Source organism: Strongylocentrotus purpuratus, unplaced genomic scaffold, assembly GCF_000002235.5.
Source record: "Strongylocentrotus purpuratus isolate Spur 01 unplaced genomic scaffold, Spur_5.0 spur5_scaffold_4, whole genome shotgun sequence".
In the NCBI taxonomy this organism is placed as follows: domain Eukaryota; kingdom Metazoa; phylum Echinodermata; class Echinoidea; order Camarodonta; family Strongylocentrotidae; genus Strongylocentrotus; species Strongylocentrotus purpuratus.
In genome coordinates, this window is record NW_022145610.1 from 346,836 (window position 1) to 367,803 (window position 20,968).

The 20,968-nt window shown below is 38.1% G+C and overlaps 1 protein-coding gene across 2 annotated transcripts; it reads left to right on the top strand.

Annotated features, from left to right (window-relative positions):
* Nucleotides 1-878: 878 nt before the first annotated feature.
* LOC586868 (lysosomal thioesterase PPT2-A) lies at nt 879-20,968 on the top strand. Of its 2 annotated transcripts, XM_030997353.1 has the most exons (10): nt 879-1,345; nt 8,780-8,933; nt 10,197-10,292; nt 12,120-12,140; nt 14,586-14,634; nt 15,574-15,632; nt 16,281-16,364; nt 17,719-17,803; nt 19,012-19,066; nt 20,132-20,968. In XM_030997353.1, exons 1-10 carry the CDS (start codon nt 1,199-1,201, stop codon nt 20,273-20,275), a joined length of 894 nt encoding a protein of 297 aa, XP_030853213.1. In that variant the 5' UTR covers nt 879-1,198; the 3' UTR covers nt 20,276-20,968. The 2 variants fall into 2 exon arrangements, with proteins under 2 accessions (XP_030853213.1, XP_030853214.1); XM_030997354.1 differs by lacking the exon at nt 12,120-12,140.

Genomic DNA, 20,968 nt, shown 5'->3' on the forward strand with positions numbered 1-20,968 from the left:
CCATTTGCAGGCCCGAAAAATAAAAAGGTTAAATTCCAATGACATTTAAAAGACAATACTAATTTAGAACTTCCCTCAAAACGAAAGGGCTTAAAAAATTGCCTTATTTAGTGGGAAAATAACGACCATTATAGTAATTGTCGAATCGACTTAATCGATTGCAATCACCTAAGTAATAGTCTGATTTTCAGACCCTTTTACAGAATGGTTGTACGTTTTGTGCTGCACAAAGATTCAATCAGTTAAATTTTGGCCATTAAGAAGTGGGTTATAGACAATCCTCATGTATAGGCCTACACTTGTTCCAGCTCATTTTATGTTATATACCAAAGAAAAAAAAGATGTCAGTGCAGTCACTCAATAGTGTCTGACGGTAGGGTTTAGAAGGTAAACAAGTTTCCTTGAATAATTTTGAATACTAGGATAGTAGGCCTACTGCTGTTTAAATTTCACAGATAGGACAAAGATACATGACATATTCATCATGCAAAGTTCTAAAATTTGATGTAGGCCTATGCTGCGAAAGGGACATAATGTAGGGTATAATAATTAATATACCAATTCTAAAAAACGGTACCGGTATATTTTCGCTTTAAAGTTTCCCCTTGTAAGTGCCCCTATTTTCCACAACATGCCCTTTTTGGTGCCCCCCTCCCCCACACACACACTTTGTAAGACACTCCGCCGCCCATCCCAACTAGTATTGCGAATTTTGATTTTTATGACCCCACCCTGGGAAGATCCCAGTCAAATGGGCGTGAATTGTTTGGCGTGTTTTGATTGGTCGTTGGCGTTGGTTCGATTATCACGTGCGGTTTACAAATACATGACGTCACTGCTAGAGGTTTATTATGAGATCGAGATCGAGAAAATTATGCAGGTTGTGATTGCTGACGGCTAGTACTAGTACTAGTTGTACTTGAGGCTGCTGAATATCATGATCTTTTCTTCTTGTAATTGATCATATCTACGATACTACAGAGCTTATTATTACACCTTACAGACTCATAAAAACTCTACGATATTGTACCATTTCTCAGTTAACGCGATCCCAGACCTCGTCGCGTTGTTTCTGCTGCCTGCTAGCACTAGCGTAGCCTCCACTCAACCTCCAAGTCCGGGAGCGCAGTCCACCGCTCACCGGCGTTGTGATCTGATCCGGTGCCGCGGCCGCGACAAGTACAAGCGACATCCTGACATGGAGACTTCGATATCTCATTGTATTTTTCTTCTCTTCACGACGACCCTGCTGGTTGCTACCAATGGCTATAAGCCGGTTATTATCATCCATGGGATGCTGGACGGAGCACCAGAAATGCACTTCATGCATGATATGATCATAAAGGTGCGTAATTTGTACTTCCGTAGATCTCGATCTAGATTTTCTAGATCTAGATCTAGAGTCTAGAGTAAAGTACCCGGTTTTCGGCCACTTAAGACAAAATCCTATTTATTGGACTCTTTACTTCCTATTTATTATCATTTCTTGTTTAAATCATGAAGCAAATATTATTATTATTTAAACAATAAAAGAATCCCAAAAAAAAATCACGAATTGCCATGACAATATTCATTTCAATTTTCACTGTTTTGGAGCCGGTTATCGGCCGAGCGTTTCAGTTTACGGCCGCATGTACAAAGTCAATAGGAAGCGCTCGCGCGCGCCGTGCGTTTCTGCGCTGATGTATAGCACAAGCGGGCGGAGCAGGTATCCCACGCCGGAGCTCCCGGGTGCTCGCCTGGCCGAATACAGGCACAGCGGTGATCGGAAGTTGGGGGCCGTTTCTCGAAACCGTCATAACTACAAGATCAACGACATCTCGCCACTGTCACGCAACTTGTCAGCTAAGTGTTTCACGAAGCCGTCTTTGCCAAGATGAGCGACAACTTCCGCGACAAGCGAGTTGTCACTGCTCCGAACCTGTCATATCTTTTTAATTGCTCTAAAGCGCCACCACAAGTCAGTTTGTTGCCATTCCATGGGCCGCGAAATGGACGATTAGTTTCACTATCATTTTGAGAAAAATATAAACGAGTTCGGTACGTAATTCTCTGGGATGCGAAATGCAAATGTACAAAAGTGAGAATACAAATTATACAGAAACTTTAAAAAGCTGAATATAAACATTAAATCACAAATCATTAAACTATAACATATAAATAAGAGAGGTAAGAATGTTACACACCGTTTTCCATAGTCGATCCATAGTCTTTCCTTAGGATACCGTCATACCTTTGGGGCGTATGTGCATTATTATTTCCTCTCTAATTACTTCTTCCAAATTATATTTTCAATATCAAATCAATTATATAACGAGTATTTATGAGACTCTAGAATAAAAACTGGCTGAGAAAAGACATTTTGCCTAAAATTCCTCGTCACAATAAAAAAAAAAGTACGTATTGATAAACTATCACATTACGGTATCCTTCAACTAACTTTTGATTCGACTGTCGAAAAAAAACACTCACCAGTTTTTCTTCAATTTAAGAATCTTTACAGAAATATGCAAATCGTTTGATGATGTAAATATGATAATGACACTATTTATTATTTATTTTAGGAGAATTTATATGTATATATTTCTTTTTGAACAATTTTAGCCCCAAAACTTGTTTTGGGTTATTCTTGATAAATCAAATGGATCGTGACAAAGACTATGTTCTTATAATAATAATACAATATTTATATAGCGCAAAATAAACATAAGTTTCTCTTTGCGCTGTACAAGCATAATTATAATCACATAAAATGAATCAACACAGAGAAATATACAAATCTTATACTACTAAAATGACTAACTTAACATAGTAAATAACATAATAAAGAGATAGCTAACATGGTCAAAAACAAAGAACGTAAGTCAGGATAGTTTAAACTAATTAATTAAGGCCAAAGAGGTGCGTTTTTAGTGAAGATTTGAATGTTGCAGCAGTGGGTGCCTCACCTGTCGTATGAATTTGGGGAGATTGTTCCAAAGGTTTGGTCCAGCAACTGCAAATGATCTGCCCCCATAGAATATAGTATTGGTTTTTGGTACACAAAGTAATGCTTGATTGCTTGAACGGAGGGTTCGGGGTGGGTGGTATTGTTTGAGCAAATCAGTCAGGTATGAAGGAGAAGAACTATGTTGTGCTTTAAATGTAATTAATAAGAGTTTGAATATGATGCGCTTATCTACAGGAAGCCAGTGTAGTTTCTTCAGAGTACTAGTTATACTTTGTTGGTATGGAGTGCGAGTGACCAGTCTCGCTGCAATGTTCTGTATCATCTGGATCCGGTAAATGTCAATTGCGGGAAGTCCAAACAACAAGCTGTTACAGGAGTCTAATCTGCTTGTTACAAATGCATGCACCAGAGTGAGTGCACCTTGCTTCGAGAGGAAACATCTGATTTTACTTATGCACCTGATTCCTGCCATTGCTGATTTGCAAACAGTTTTTATATGTTCTTTCAAGGTGATGTGCTGGTCAAAGACAACCCCCAAATTTCTGGCACAAGGAACAGGATTAATGTGGCAGTCACCGACATATACACTAGATAGGGTAGGATCTCGACGAAACTTGGATGTGAAATGGATAACTTCAGTTTTGGAATCATTCAAAGACAATTTGTTTTTCATTGCCCAAATCTTCACATCAGTTATGCAGGCTTTCAGCTTCTCTAACGATTCTTCACGTTCACTAGGCTTGAACACGATATACATTTGCGTGTCATCCGCATAAAGCATTACATTTACACCATGAGATGTTATGATGTCTTCCATTGGCGCTGTGTACATTGTGAAGGCAAGGGGCCCGATGACGGATCCTTGTGGAACCCCATGCTTATCATGGTAGGTCTGCGAAGAGGCATTTTTTATCATAACAACATGCGTTCTGTTTTCCAGGTATGAGGAAAACCATCGAAGAGCCCTTCCCCTGATTCCAAAGTAGGATTCCATTCTTTCAAGCAGCAGATCATGGTCAATCGTATCAAATGCTGCACTAAAATCTAGCAGCACCAGTACCGCATCCTGCCGAGCATCTAGAGCCATCAGGAGGTCATTTTGGACCCTGAGAAGCGCTGTCTCAACACTAAAGTGTTCGCGATATGCCGACTGGGCGCTAGGAAGGAGATCATGATCAGCTAGGTATTCCCTGATCTGCCTGGCGACGACCCTTTCTACCAGCTTTCCAACAAAACTGAGATTCGCTATAGGCCGATAGCTCGATACATCATCATGAGGAAGACCATCTTTCTTAAGTCTAGGTTGGACAATTGCATGTTTCATGCATGCAGGCACCTCTCCTTTCTGTAAGCTGGTATTCACTATTTTGACAAGAACTGGGGCCAGACAAGATATCACCTTCTTAAGTAGAGACGTAGGTATCGGGTCCAAATCACAGTAAGAATTGGATGTTCCCTTGACGATGTTGACTAATTCATCCTCAGACACTGTGTGGAACTCAGTCAGATACGAGGAGCACCGATCTTTGACTGGAACTGACAGGTCCTAAGAGATGGATGCATCTGTAGCTCCTGCCGTATACGCTTGACTTTTTCATCGAAGAAACTGCAGAACGACTCTGCAAGCTGGCCAGGAGAGTCATGGCATGGCAGTATTTGGCTAGAAGCATGTGGTGATGAGAGAGTCCGAACCATTCGATACAAGCCTCGTTGATCACGATGATCGATTTTCTTGAGAAAGTAGTCCTCTTTTGTCTGACGAAGAAGAAATAAATAGGACTTGCACTTCTCCTTGTAAATGTCCTTGTGAATTTGAAGGCCAGATTTGTAAACTGCCCTTTCAGCTCTTCTCCGCTCTTGCTTGGATCTCCTGAGCTGCTAGTATCGCGATATATCGATATCATGTCTGTCATGGCTTTGTGAAACGGTTTATCCACTTCATGACATCTCCGTAGGTCGCCGATAAAGATATGACTGTCATGGAGTTGGTTTCGAGAAACGGCCCCTTGGAATCTGAATTAGACAGACATATCGTGTGTGCGTCGCGGTGTGCGGCTGCATTGATTTAATACATGCAATGAGATACTTTTGAGCTTGCGACCAGCACAAAATCGGGCTCTATATCTGAAAAATACTTGAAATAAAGCTCATTTTATGGTACCCATATTTCTTACATACACACGTAAGAAACTCGATTTTTCAGATTTGGGTAGCGGGACCGCCGATAACATCGCTAAAATGTGATATTTTAGGATATATTTTTCATTGCAAATGTGGTTCTTCAGTGACACTGGCATGGTATGGTATGTGTGGGATATGTGTTATGCTATTATGCGATGTATTTTAAAGTGATTTTACCATGTATCCAACCAATTGGCCGAAAACCGGAGCTGACCGATTACCGGGTACTTAACTCTAGTCTATATCTCTAGACCCAGAGTCTAGGAGAAATTAAAACTGTAATTTTTTTTAGTTTGACTTTGATTGAGTGTAATTTGCGCACATGCAAAAATGACCGACTGCATTTTATCAGCTCCGATAAACTGAGAAACATCAAATTCTTGTGATGAATGTAAAAATTTAGCTACACAAATTTGTCCGAATTCGATGCTGACTTTAGGATCATGATGTACAAATTTGTGCATTGTAAAAAAAAAAGGCTTATGAAAAGTTGCCAACTGAATAGTATTGCGTGGGAGTTTGTTGCCTTTCTTTTCAGTCTTAGTTTTACAGAAGCCACTGTGGTGCTAGCATAGTTTATGTCTTTTATTTAATAGGCCTGTTTACTAATGTATTCACGGACCTTTAAATTTGCACACGGTTGTAAGCTCTGGCAAACAAACCGAGCGCAGTGTCTGCTACGGCCCTGCTACACACACTTTGTATACGGCGATGTGGGGAATGCGAGGAAAAAAAGGCTGATCATCGTCCTAATAAACTTCGTTTAAAACTGTTTGTTTTCCAACCTTAGGGTATATAATTAAAATAAATATAGTTTTTCTCAGTTGTACATGACAAATCTTCGATTTTATTTTCCGAAATCCGACGAAATATCGCAAAAATGGGAGGTAAGCATTGCTGTTACGGCACGTGTAACAGCGATTCACGGTACGCAGACAGACCCCATATGAAATAATGGTGTGTTTTTCATCCCGTTCCCCAAACCAAAGACGAACCTGGAGAAGTGTAAAATATGGATTAAGAATTGTGGAAGAAAGGTAGTTGAAAATGTCGTATAATCCGAAATCTGGTATACTTTCAAAGTTCTCGGTGTAGCCGGTGATTTTCATTGGGTCGTCGAACGAGCACCCCGCACGCTCCAACTTCTCCCGCAGCGACCGTGCGGAGTCGAAGCTCGCAAGGTCCGGGTCTTGGGGCAAAGCGATATCGGCCACAGCAGTCGCAAGTTGAACTAGTTTCTGTTTGTTGTACCCTGATGTCGTAACTCCTCTCTTTCTTAAATAATCGGTGAGCTCCTTCACTGTCCACTGCGAAAACGGCTTGCTGGAACTACAACTCGATGTCGAAGGCGATGCCATTGTAGAAATTAGGGTGAAAAAACGTCGCGGTCGCTAGCAATGGCTTTGTATGTGTATAGCGTAGCGGGCATGGAAAAACAATGTGGCGACCGTGCCGCACCACGCAAAGCTTGCCCTACGTAGTAACAATCGCTAGGGTGCGAGGGATTATGACGTCACTCGCATATCATTAGTAAACAGGCCTATTGCCCTTTGAAAAAAAAAGTCTATTCCTGATCTGCCTTTACAATTAGGATGCTGATTTGCAAAAGTGGGTCCACAGAATTATATTTATTTTTCCAAAGACAGTTGACAAGCTACCTCAAGCTTAAAGATGAAGTTGAGTTCTGGTCATGCGATTGCATTGTGAAAGAAACGGTGTGGAACCGACCAGAAAAGGTTGATCATCTAGCATATAAGAATTTGTGTGTATTGCAAGGTTCTGGAATCATCAAAATGATAAGAAATTTGGCCAAGTCTTGGTAAAGTTACAAACACTTACACAGAAAGATGTATATGGGACTACACGAACACGTGGCGTAAAAAGCCGGCCCCCGATTTTTACGATGTTACATGCATATTTAGAATATGAAGGCATTTGAAGAGCCATGCTTTTCAGGGAACATGTCTTAACTGATGTTCTTCCACACTTGCAAAATAAGAATGAGTAATGCTCACAAATTATTTTTCACCTCTTCCCAGAACTCAAACTTCTCTTTAAAGCCAGCATGTTCCGCATTTATAGACACTGTCTGCGCATTTTACACTACATTGAATCACCACTTTCATAAAGTTGTATTCTTGTGCACACTGGATGACTCCCTTTTCAAGCTTATTTATAACTGATGATATATTTTTAATTTTTTATTTATTTATTCATGGTATAAAACAAAATATGATTAGCACCCTAAGTCAAGTTTTAATAAAACATAAAATACAATATTAAATTTGTAAAAGTGTGCATATGCCAGATGATACTCAGAGTACATACATGAAGACCACTATGGTTAAAATACTTTAAGAAACACAAAAACAGAACAAATATATTAAAGTCATAAAACAGAGAAGTAATTGCACTTTTGATTATAAATTATGTCCATTGTTCCCACCATTCTTTCCATCCTCATCTTCCCTCTCTCTGTCCCCTTCTCTCTCTCTCTCTCTCCCTCTCTCTCCCTCTCTCTCTCCCTCTCCCTCTCCCTCTCTCTCTCTCTCTCTCTCTCTCTCTCTCTCTCCCTCTCCCTCTCTCTCTCCCTCTCTCTCTCTTCCTCTCTCTCTCTCTCCCCCTCTCCCCCTCTCTCTCTCTCCCCCTCTCCCCCTCTCTCTCTCACTCTCCATCTCTCTCTCTCTAGCATGTTTGTTGTTGGCTTATGTATCAATAGATATTTGGTTTAATTCAAAATTCAAAAGAGAATACAATTCTAATGAACAGTAAAGTTAAGAGTAAAAATATTGCATAATTACAAACCATCAAAGTGGTCAATAAAAAATTGTATCTAATTATTTTGCGAGGCTGGAATGGCGTGACAAATTGTACATATTGTATAATGATTAATTTAGCCCTAAATGATTGACAAAATGATGTGATAAAGACATTAAACTGAGGACAATGGGATATTGCACAACCAATTTATGGGCCCGACCCCCCCCCCCTCCCTTTATTTTAAATTTGCATTCAAGAGCCTGATGAGGTAGGGCTCCATTTTGCAAAAGACTTCAGATTAGGTTGGCCATTTCGCAGTGATCAACAATGTAAAGTTGATCGCATGGGAGGAAGCCAGTGGTGAAAGTTTGATGATGGGATGGTCAATTTTTTGCCCAGACTCAATGCTAGTCTCTCTTGTCTTTCATTGAGAGTAGGCAGTTCCAATTCTTTGAGAGCATGTTGCTAAGTACAGTAGTGCAGTGAGTCCAAGCACAAGGCAGCATGCTCGTTTTTTAAAAATTCTTTTAAATCTGATTACTTTGGTTTTCATTTATCCCAGCGTGCCAAACTGGAACACAATATTCTACCACAGGGCAAAGTTAGGAACAGTAGAGACATGATAGATCATTTGCTGGAAGTTTTAATCTGTTCAAAAAAATTTGGAGCATGTGTATAGTCTTGTGCTTGCTTGCTTGACAATAATGTGAACTCTTGTTACAGCATATTTATCTTAGCCTACCGTATATAGGTTTGATGTCATTTGAAAGCTGATAACTCTATTCACATGTGACAATGCCAAAAGTCCATTATTCAATTATATGATATATGAAGTACTGAGAACTATTGTACAAGGTTATATTAATTCCTTTATTCTACCTTCATCAGGCACATCCTGGTACAAACATCACAATCCCAAATGCCTACAGTTACAAAAGGAGTCTAGAACACCTATGGGATCAGGTCCCAGCATACAAAAAGGCTATTCAAGATGTGATCAATGAATCCCCTGATGGTGTGAATATGGTCTGCTACTCACAAGGTACAGTAAAACAAAATCTTGGTTTCAAACCTCTGACCTTCTGGTCACGAGACCACTGCTCTACCACTGAGCAATCACTTTCAGTTTCAATCAACTCTATTAGAGCTCTTAAAGTTGATGAAGATACATGTATTTATCAGGCACCAAACTAGGTTTTGATTATAAAGAGACATCATTTTTATTAATTGATGTGAGGATGGCTCTCTAGATCGGTTTCACTTTCAATTTTCACATAAACAGTAAAATGTAGGCACAAAGGTGTTTACTGAAATTAATTCTAGTCTAATTAATTCCTCATCTGTGCAATTATCTTACACGTGATGCATTACATGCAGATTTACTCTGTCTATCGTTTATTAAAAGACTTGTAATTTACTATCAGTTTTGATTGGAGTAGGAGAATGATAACAGGAGGAAACTAAAGTGAAAGTAGGAGCTGTATATTAATTACCTCTTAATGGTGACATCGGAATAATGATCCAGGCCCACCCATCATGATTAACTAATAGATTAATAGACTAATAGATTACAGTGTATTAATGTCAGTGAAGTAATCATGATCAGGAAAGTGGTCAGTTAGTCATTTAAATTACTTTCAATGAAAAGTTCTTATCTGATAGTCTTTTTTTCTCCATTTGGCTTATTTGCCATGGATATGAATAGCAACCATCCTGCAGTATCAAAATATGTAATATAACTAGCAAACCATTTACCTCCTCTGGTATTAAACTAACACCATGACTATCAAACATTCATACATGTACTAACACTTTTAACCCATCCAGTGTGACTCGTGCAATATTTAGTGAACAAAGTATCGTCTCAGTACATCTGTTATATAATATACAGGGGTGTATGCAAAATACCTGTATACATGTATATGGAGAAATGGTGCCATGTAAATGTATGATTCATAAGTTTGAGTGCGTCAGTAGGAATTGTGTGCACAAGGTACTTTTGTATGGTTTTGGACCAAATTTGAAGGTACCGCGTGCACACAATTCCACCGACCCATGAATTATGTGAATACTACCGTATGTGAATTATGCAATGAATTGAAACTGATTATACTGTTATTTGCATTCTTGTGCTATAGATTTTTTAATTGGAATTGATAATAAATGAAGGAATGAATAGGAAAAGTGGATTTGCCATGGTATTAGGAATAACATTAATCATCTTTAAACAGGTTAAAGTGTTAGTTCTTTTTTTCTTCATCTACTTGTTCTTCTTTTTCTCCTTCTGCTTTATTTACTTTTCCAGGTGGTCTGATGTGTAGAGCTATCATTGAGAAATTGGACAACCATAATGTGGAGAATTTGATCCTTCTTTCATCTCCACAAATGGGTCAATTTGGAGGTGAGATCTAAAGTCAGTTGGTTCCCCCTAGCTCCCTCATTGCTGGGCTACACCAGGGCCACATCTTACAAAGAGTCGCGATTGATCCAAATCAATTGCAAGTCCTCCAATCAATTGCAAGTTTTCAGTCTCCTATCTATTATGTGTATAGTTGCGATTGATATCAACTCTTTGTAAGACGGGGCCCTGGTCCATCCCATAATAGATACAGACACCCCTATGTAAGAGTTACCCTGCATGTACACAAAATAGGAACACAAGTGTGTCTTTTCTTTATTAAGCTTGCAAGTATCAATATTTGATTCCCTAATTATTAGTTACCCCAAAGAATCACATTAATTGGATGTTCTTCAGAGTGTCTTAACACATGTACATGAATGTGCAGCCTTTTATTCAACCTAATCCAGTAAAGAAAGATCATTTAACAGGCATACATAACATACACTGCACATGAATACTTATATAAAATATATTATCTGATTTGAATGGGAGACTGAACATAATACATAAATACAGGAAGACAAAGAAAAGAACCCTGTTGTACAGGTACAAGCTCTGTATGTAGATTGCCTAGTATTCCAAAGGTTTATTACTCAGGGTAGATTTTATTGACTTGGAGCACCCATCTAGCCAGGTCCATGAGGCTATAAATAGGTAGATCATCCCACTCAAGTTTGAATAGAGCTCATAAATATTCTTTTGTTGGCTTTTATGAGATTTATCTGATTGCCTTCTGAAAGTTTGCTGTACATTTTGAAAACTACAGTTAGAATGATGTAATAGAAAAAAAAACCTGCTTGATGGTAGGGCTCATTATGCATGCAAAAATAGTTCATGATCGCGTGATCTCAAAAACCGATTGATGGATTCCTTCCAAACTTTGGTAATGTACATTGTATTTATCTTGCAGAGCCAATGAACTGATTAGATTTGGGGGTCACAGGGCTCATTATGTACGTATGCAAACATAGCTTGTGATCCAATTATCATAAGAACCGATGGACAGATTACCATCAAACTCAGGACATGTATAAATCTTGCTGAGCCAATGAACTGATTAGATTTTGGGGTCATGAGGTCAAAGGTCAAATGTCATGGGGCTCAATATATATGCAAAAAAAGCTTGTGAACGCATTATCATTCGAACCGATGGATGGATTACTATCAAACTCAGGACATGTACCGTGTATGTATCTTGCAGAGCCAATGAAGTGATTAGATTTTAGGGTCATGAGGTCAAAGATCAAAGGGTCATCCATGCATGTACCGTATATGAAAAATATCTTGTAATCAGGATATTCTGAGAACCTGTTATTAGATTACAATCAAACTTGAATTTAAAAAATTGATTCTGTTTTGGTTCCTAAAATCGCTCTATGGCGGAGGCATCATTTTCGACTGTGAGCGGTCGAAGATCCATCTAGTTTAAATCTACAAACAAAACAATGTCTACATTTGCATATTAAACATGATGTTTGCCCCAGGTACACTGTAGGTGGTACAGTACGTGGTTCATCAGGGTGTCCATGAAATGGAATGCATCCATGACCTGACCTGTTTGCTCCTTCATTCTTGTAATTTGATTGATAAATACATAGATTTACATTTCTCATACTTTGTTATCTGCAAATCTGCTTTATTTTGCTGATTCTCATTGTATACATACTGTATACTCTGCTTTTTAAACTGTGTCCACTTTTCAAACTATTACTGAAATCCAATCTTAATCACATTCATATTGAAAAACAGGCATACTCAAAGATTTTTAACTTTTTCATATTTTCTGAATAAATATTCATACATGCTCTTTCCATACTGTACTTCTAGTTCCATATATGCCTAACTTACGTAAGTACACTCGTCTCATATCAGTATTGTCTATTATGTGTTTTTCTGTATCCCGGTACATGCGCTATTTATTGTTTGTTTTCTTCATTTGTATTTTTTGAAATTGAATAGATCCATGACCTGGTCTGTTTGCTCCTTCATTCTTATCATTTTGATACATAAATGCGATTCATATTGTACATGTACATTTACCTACATGTACATTCACTCAAACTTTCATCAACCCCAGCTCTTCACTGTTAAAGGCCCACTGCACTACTGGTAGCTACTTGCGCCCTCTATATAACAAACAATGCCTAATCGGTGACCATTGGTCCCCCATGATCCTCTTTTTCTTATGTTAACTGAGAGCTGAGTTGATGAGATAACCACCTGTCCAGTGACCTTGCAGAGCGGTCTAATCCCTCCTGTAAACTACGGCAGATAAGCTTCAAAGGCTAGCACCTAAGTTAATTTCCAGTTTCCGCTCTTAGAATATACTTTTCTCACAGGTCATTCATATACAATGTATTTCAGATCATAATTCACTATATCACTATTTCTCAGCAATTTTTTCTGAATATCTGTTTAAAAAATGGGCATGATGTTAATCTACCTATACCATTCTTATGGTAACATAAATAATTTTTACATTTCAGGCAAATTTGTTTGATTCATTCAAAAGATTTAGACTTTCTAGCTGATCTAAAGGAATAAGAGCTAGATGCAACACCCCCATCAGTTCACACACAACTAGTCATACAAAATAGGGGGTCATGCTCTGCACTGGGGTGGGGTCAAGCTAGCTCTGGAGTGGGGAAGGGTCAAGCTAGCTCTGCACTTGGGTGGGGTCATGCTAGCTCTGCACTGGGGTGGGGTCAAGCTAGCTCTGCACTGGGGTGGGGTCAAGCTAGCTCTGGAGGGGGAAGGGTCAAGCTAGCTCTGCACTTGGGTGGGGTCATGCTAGCTCTGCACTGGGGTGGGGTCAAGCTAGCTCTGGAGGGGGAAGGGTCAAGCTAGCTCTGCACTTGGGTGGGGTCATGCTAGCTCTGCACTAGGGTGGGGTCAAGCTAGCTCTGCACTGGGGCGGGGCCAAGCTAGCTCTACACTGGGGCGGGCTCAAGCTAGCTCTGCACTGGGGCGGGGTCAAGCTAGCTCTGCACTGGGGCGGGTTCAAGCTAGCTCTGCACTAAGGCGGGGTCAAGCTAGCTCTGCACTGGGGTGGGGTCAAGCTAGCTCTGCACTGGGGCAGGGTCAAGCTAGCTCTGCACTGGGGCAGGGTCAAGCTAGCTCTGCACTGGGGCGGGGCCAAGCTAGCTCTGCACTGGGGCGGGGTCAAGCTAGCTCTGCACTGGGGCGGGGTCAAGCTAGCTCTGCACTGGGGCAGGGTCAAGCTAGCTCTGCACTGGGGCGGGGTCAAGCTAGCTCTGCACTGGGGCGGGGTCAAGCTAGCTCTGCACTGGGGCAGGGTCAAGCTAGCTCTGCACTGGGGCGGGGTCAAGCTAGCTCTGCAATGGGGCAGGGTCAAGCTAGCTCTGCACTGGGGCGGGGTCAAGCTAGCTCTGCACTGGGGCGGGGTCAAGCTAGCTCTGCAGTGGGGCACAGTCTTCATTATACTGTGATTAGACCTTAGGGCCAGGGTGAAGTGAAAGCTTCACATCGGACCTCTAAATAACCTTACTGATACAAATGTGTGATTTAATTAGAATTTTTATTATGAACTTTGTACTATAAATTATAATCTATACATTTCTATCAAATTTGTTTGAGATATTGTTTTTTGACTTTTTATGAGACATTCTAATTTTACACAAATATGTACTATCCTGGTTTACTCATTCTCAATTTTGCACCGAGTCTGAAACGTCACTAGTATATATATCGCTGAATTAGCCCAGAGCCCTTGTTACTTTTCATTTAAAGTTGTCCCTTTCACAATTTGAGTGCCCCGAATATACATACGCTGTCTTACTGCTTGACTACTGCTCACTGTCATGACTACTAAAGCACACAGCCCTAATCATAAGGGCACATACCTCTTGTGAATACATGTATCACATTCCTTTGAATTTCCCTCTAGTACTCTCACTGCTAGAGTGATGGAGGTGTCGTGGTATAGCAATTCATTCACTTGACTCTCAATTCTAGGGTTGGGGTTCGAATCTCAGCCCAGCACTAACATCCTTTGATCTACATTTGCCACTCTCCACCCAGGTGTAAATGGATACCTGGCAATCTTTGGGGTAATAATAATTGCAGTGCCCTCAGGAAGAACAGCATTGCTGCTGATGACACTTCCCTGCGTAAACAAAATAATTATTATGATTATTATTAATATTGTTATGTGATGTAATGTTATCAATTTCGCTTAGTTCATTTTAGTTACTTCGGTAAGTAAGTTAGTACATCATGTGACTTTAAATCACCTCATGTATTTATTAACCTTTTCATGTTGTTCATGTGTAGATACAAGTTATGTTCCTGAACTTCCAAGTACTCGCACCGAGGTCTACAGGTGAGTAGGGTCCTATCACCCTATCTTGAATGCACCCATGATACATGTACATTCTCGCTGAAAATAAGTCTTACACATAATCAAGTCTGACTTGAGTTCAGTGTGCACCGTTTTATGTTATTCTTTATTTTCTTCATACTCCTTATCTGTTAGCCCATAGAAAGCCACGTAAAGTATTTTGAGGTCGGTTTTTATACATTTTAGCTGTAGGCTACACAAATGATTTTTCTGGGTGATTCAAATTCAATGGAATTATCTCAACTGGATACCAGTATGCAAAGAGGAACCTACCAATGCCATAGGTCTAGTGAGAACATGAATAGTGGTCATTATGCAAAGACAAAGAATGGAGAGAAAGATTGCAATATGATATCAGGAAAAAAAGGAAATAAAACAAGAGAGAGATTGAGGAGTGATGATACAAGCTATATGGATCATATCAGAGGCGAGATACCGGTGTAGTCTGATGATGCAGCTGTTGCTGTCAAAAGTCTGTTTGATTCAACCCAATTCCTCGAAAAATATTACTCAAGTGAATATGACTACAATTATCTGGATCAACACAGAGCCGAAAAAACAACAGATTTCTCAATTATTCTTGAAAGTAGAATAGAAACAAGCTATGACAAATCAACAACAGTATCCTTAATTTCTTAAACAGGTGGTTCTTTCTTTAAATATTCAGAGACTTTTTAGTTTGTAGCGCAGTAGAATATACTATGTTGAATAGTTTCTGCGCTCTATAAATGTATTATTATTATTATTTGTATCTGTCTTCTGAAAAGTATACATGTACATGTACATTACCTCAATTAATTTTTACATACAGACCAACAATCATGATGAATAATAAAATTGGCTGATTAATAGGAATATTAAGAGAAAAACAAGGAAGTAGAACATTGAATCATTTTCGGTTTCATATCTTCTCTATACTAGGATTTGCTATGATCTCAGGGCTATAGGACAACTGATCTCTGTCTGTGAATATTGGAATGGTGAGTAAAACTAAACCACAGGTTTCAAGAATTCTTTTCCTGTTATCTTTAAATTTGAATGTGGATATTGTCACTTACATATATTAGAACAAAGCCCATTTATAGTTTATACAATCTCTAAATTTTTGTCAGATTTATGTACAACTCAAGTTGTCAAAAAGAACATAAAAACGATTTTGAGCTGCTCTTTCGCACACGCATAGCAGACCGCTGTCCATGATCAAGAATCGTTTTTCGTTGGGTGGTATATGAATGGAGCAATACTTTTACTCTGAAATCAAATGGAAAAGAGAACAAAGGCATTCCACTGAAGTTACAGAATAATACACGATTTCATCAATACATCAATTTCAAATGTCAAAGCAGCGATATGCGGTTAGAAGTTTGTAGAGTCAAGGAAACCAAACTTTCATCTCACATTGTGCCATATGGCTGATTACATCTTTATCCTTACTCCAGTAATTACATCACAGCCTTACATAGCCCTAATTGCCAAGCAAAGAAAATGAGGTCCTTTATCTTTAGACATATCTCTACCAGTTTTCTCTCAGACATTGTTCCCTCTATATCATCGTTTTGACTTTTGACCAATGATATTTTTATCTCTGGCATTTTTGGTTATTTGTACTTTTTGGGTTTATTTTTCAGATCCATACCACCAACCAGAGTATTTAAGGAGCTCAGATTTCCTTGCAGTAATCAATAATCAAAGTGCTCATAGCGAGAGTCAACGTGAGTATTGTGTCCTTATTCAAATGTTTATTATCAAATGTTTGCTCCCCTATAAGAAATCCTGCTCCATTTGCAACTTCATGATGTAAAAAGCTAAAAAAGTTTTTAAAAAATATTTTGTTCAATTCATTTCAGATTTACACAGCTTAAAGCTAAGAATAGTAAATTTTGGCAGGTGCACTTGTGTATACACTGTAATTACCCATTTTATGGCAAGGAAATCGCTAACTTCTCAAACAATGATAGTACATGTAATTTCAATGAAGAGAACAGAAGTTAGCAAGTTTTCAATGTCAAAGTTGAACAATATATCTTTTAAAGATGTACATCCAGTACTTAAGATTTGATTGATTTTTCAATGTCAAAGTTGAACAATATATCTTTTAAAGATGTACATCCAGTACTTAAGATTTGATTGATTTGATTTGAATTTATTTCCATATTTCTCAAATAAATTTGAGCAAGTAATTATAAAAACAAACAATACATTCAAAAACAAAATACAATTAAAGGGGAAGTCCACCCTGAAATTAAGTTAGTTTTAATAGGAGTAGAAAAATGAGAGAAACAAGTCAGTGAAAGTTTGAGCAAATTCCGATTAAAAATAAGGAAGTTAGGATTTTTGAAGTTGTGATCAATCAAACACAAATTGGCAACTCTATGACGTATCATGCGAGCTCAACTTCCATTTGCTCAGTACTAAAAAAATCTAAAATTTTCATTTTCCCTCAAGAAAAATTTCAACCATACATGCACCCTAAATATAATAATTGCAAATATGTTTCTATACTCCCCCTGCAAGGAACAAATATATATTCCGTCATCAATAACGAAGAAAACATGATTTTATGGAATATTATGCACAAAGCAAATGAAGGAGAGCTCGTATAATAAGTCACAGAGTTGCCAATTTGTATTTGATTGATCACAACTTCAATAATTCATAACTTTCTTATTTTCATTCAGAATTTGCTCAAACTTTCACCCACCTGATTTTCTTATTATTCTGCCTCTATCGAAACAAACTTATTTTGGGGGTGGACTTTCCCTTTAAATGAATAAATTGGAGACTAAAGTACAATAAAATATTACATAATCAACAATTTGTTTGTTATTAACATAACATGAAATATGGGGGAACCAAAAAGAAGCAATGCTTGTAAAAATATTTGGTTTCCAGGGGTAATTGTGTCTTATCAATATTAATCAAGAAAAATGTAATAAAAGAAATCGAACAAGGTAAGAACAAAAAAAAAAAAAAAAAGAATAAAAGAAAAGTAAGATGGTATCACAAGTTAATAGAACTCTAGATTGTAATAATAAGCTTTCATTTTGTATTCAATGAACCTTCCAGAATGGCGTAAGAACTTCTTGAGGTTGAAGAATGTTGTGATGATAGGTGGTCCAGATGATGGTGTTATAACCCCTTGGCAATCAAGGTAAGTCACTCTAAGAAATAAATATCATTTAGCAATCATATGGGTGTTAATAAACCAAGATGAGAAGACCATTCATTCTAATAGTAAGAACACATTCTTCTCATAGTTTCTCGATGTGCACCAGTATGATCAGTTTAATAGAGAAATGAGCATTCTTTCAAAGCTTACCGGTATGTTTACAAACATAGATATTCATGTGTACCTGATGTGTAGCCCGTATTATTTCAAATGCAAGAAAATATGATCATGTTTCTCCCTTGTTAAAACAACTACACTGGTTACCTGTACATAAGAGAATAATGTATAAAGTTTCACTATTTGTTTATAAATCCATGTATAACCTTATCCCATCCTATATTTCTAGTCTGTTTTGTCCCATCCAGCAATCAAGATATCCATTACGTTCAAGGTCAGACCCCTTCTTCTGCAAATCCCCCGCTTCAATTCGAGGAAGGGTCAACAAAATATAATTTTTTTCTGGTCCCACTATTTGGAATAGTCTCCCTTTAAGCATTCGTTCTTGCACCTCAGTGGCATCATTTAAGAGAAATTTAAAAACTCATTTGTTTTCTTTGTAATGCACTTGGAGAGTATATAACTATTCTGTTTGTATTTTAAAATGTAAAGCGCCTTGAGCATGTTCATGTAAAGGCGCTAAATAAATACCAATATGTATGTACATGTATGTATGTATGTATGTATGTAGCATGACCAGTCAATTCACCTTGGTAATGTAATATCATGTGATTTTGTCAGAGACTTCCTTCCTGGCTCGATGAGTATTATGTACCTGAATTACATACAGATTGATAATGATCTTATGAAGGCTCAGATATGATTTAAACATGATATCGTCGCCTGGCTGGCAGAAGGGCATTAGCTCGACCTTCAGGTAAAAAGGGTTTAAAAGCAGAAGGGCGTTAGCACTAAATCGCCTCAAAGTTTTATAAAACTGACTTATTTCTAACAAAATATTGTGGCCGTGTTCTACTATAACATTTCTTTTAAGTCTTTTAAGTTTTACATCAATTTTTCGGGACAGAAAGCAGTTTAAATATAAAACAAATCTTTTAATGCGAAGAATTCGAAAAGCAGTTTTGGAGTCGCTTTTGCGCTAACGCCCTTCTGCCAGCCAGCTTACGATATCAAGGCTTTGAATAGTATTGTAATTTCTGATATTACATGTACATACTGTTATTTTGTTGCAGTCACTTTGCTACATATGACAAGAACCTGAACATCACAGAAATGAAAGACCAAGAGGTAAGATGATAAGAATTCTACATCTCATAACTTTAGATCTCCATGTACATGTAGTTGCTCAATACTTCCCTTTCATTGTGATGATGATGTTAAATATAGATTGCCATTAATTGAAAGCATCCACTACCTTGGTATTTGGTCTTATCCAAGCTTGAGAAGATATATCGGCTTAATACAATCTTCAGGTATACTCAAATGGGACAAAATAGTTCTGATTTAATGCTAAATATATTACTCATTGCGGATAAAGTAATGAGCCAACGGCCCCGTTGATTGGTTGAGCACCTGTGTGCTTCGGCCAATAGGCCTTGTCCATTATTGTTCTAATTATTTGACCGCCGGTCCACCCGTAGAATATAAAACACGCTTGCTTACAACATATTTTATCACCTGACGAAGTGTTGCAGCGGCACACAAAACGTCGTGAACTCTTAGATCCCTTGCTGACCATACATTGCGAGAAAAACAAATATCACTAGCGATATTATTTTCGATAGTTTGGATTTGTTCAGTAATTATGGTGAAATGGTAAGAGTTGGAAGGGGATGTGGAAGAAGGGGGGAAGTGGTGATAGCTGGATCGCCTTGTCTTGTCCTTATAAACAAGTATAATATAATCTCTGTAACAAAACAAACCCCCAAAAGTTACTATGTAAGTGTTGATGCTTATCAACTTAGAATTAATCTTTCTTATGAATGTAAATATATCTTAAAACCTTCTAGTAACTTTGCAACTGTAATAGAAAAAAGATTGGGCTCGTTAGTTGAATTACATATGTATCTAAAAATACTGTAAAACGCGAATAATGTTTCAAACCCATGAGTTTGAACAGCAGTTTGAAGTATGCTGAGATGCACTATTATTTTTATTTGATCAGTTTATAGATTTGATTTGATTTGATTTGATTTATTGGTTTCTGCAGTAGAATTACACACGACAGGATCAATACTTAGACAATAACATAGTTTTAACCGCCTTCTTAAAAAGAATACAATGTCCAATGGAGGTATAAACAACATTCATGCACTCTTCAGTAATATCTTGCCTCTGTTCCATCTTGCACAGGTGTACCTGAAAGACTACTTTGGCTTGAAGACATTAGATGCTCGCGGGGGGTTGCACACCTATGGTATCGCTGGGGTCATTCATACCTTCTGGCATCGCAACCAGACAGTCTTTGATTGCTGCATTGAGCAGTTCTTGACATAGCAGTGTTTCCCCCTTGGCAATCATTTACCAAAGATTCTTTCACCGAACAGCATGTATACACACATGCATCATGATCTCATATAGTGCCATATTACATATACACATGTAGGTGTAAACTCATCAATCTGATTACAAGATGACTTCATTTCTGCACTACATCTAGCTTAAGATATTTGAAATCTTGATATTGTATGGAAAGAGAAGTATATACTCTTATGTAATGTTGGTTGTAGGGTGTATTTGATAAGGCAAGGCTGTGTATGAGAATGAATGAGCATGTTGACATTTTTAAGCCTACTTATCGAAAGAAGGATTACTAATGAAAGATGTGTTTTGGGCAATCATTCAGCACTATCATGAATGCCATACATATATCTGTCAATGGTCACTTGGCGTGATTCATCAGTTTCGAGATGACATCAAAGAAGTTTGGCATAGGTCATTATAGGCATCTCTGCATCGTGTATGACATTTACCTACCGTAATTCTTTTTACTATTCCATCCCCTAATAAAAATCACTCATTATAACTATCAACTTAGTAATTACCACAATTTTTTTTTTTCATCAATGGTATTTAAAAATGTTTGCCTAGAAGATGTCCAGATGTACATTTTTTTCCTATGCAATATGACCCAAAAGCTGAGATTTCGGAGTAACATATCAGTGAAACTTTGAGAAAATATGATGAAAA

Bases quoted from the DNA above. Each gene is read 5' to 3' on its own strand.
- LOC586868 (XM_030997353.1), top strand. From the start codon at position 1,199: ATGGAGACTTCGATATCTCATTGTATTTTTCTTCTCTTCACGACGACC. The intron at 12,141-14,585 runs GTAAGTACACTC...GTTCATGTGTAG, and splicing joins TCCATATATGCCTAACTTAC to ATACAAGTTATGTTCCTGAA. The intron at 14,635-15,573 runs GTGAGTAGGGTC...TCTCTATACTAG, and splicing joins ACTCGCACCGAGGTCTACAG to GATTTGCTATGATCTCAGGG.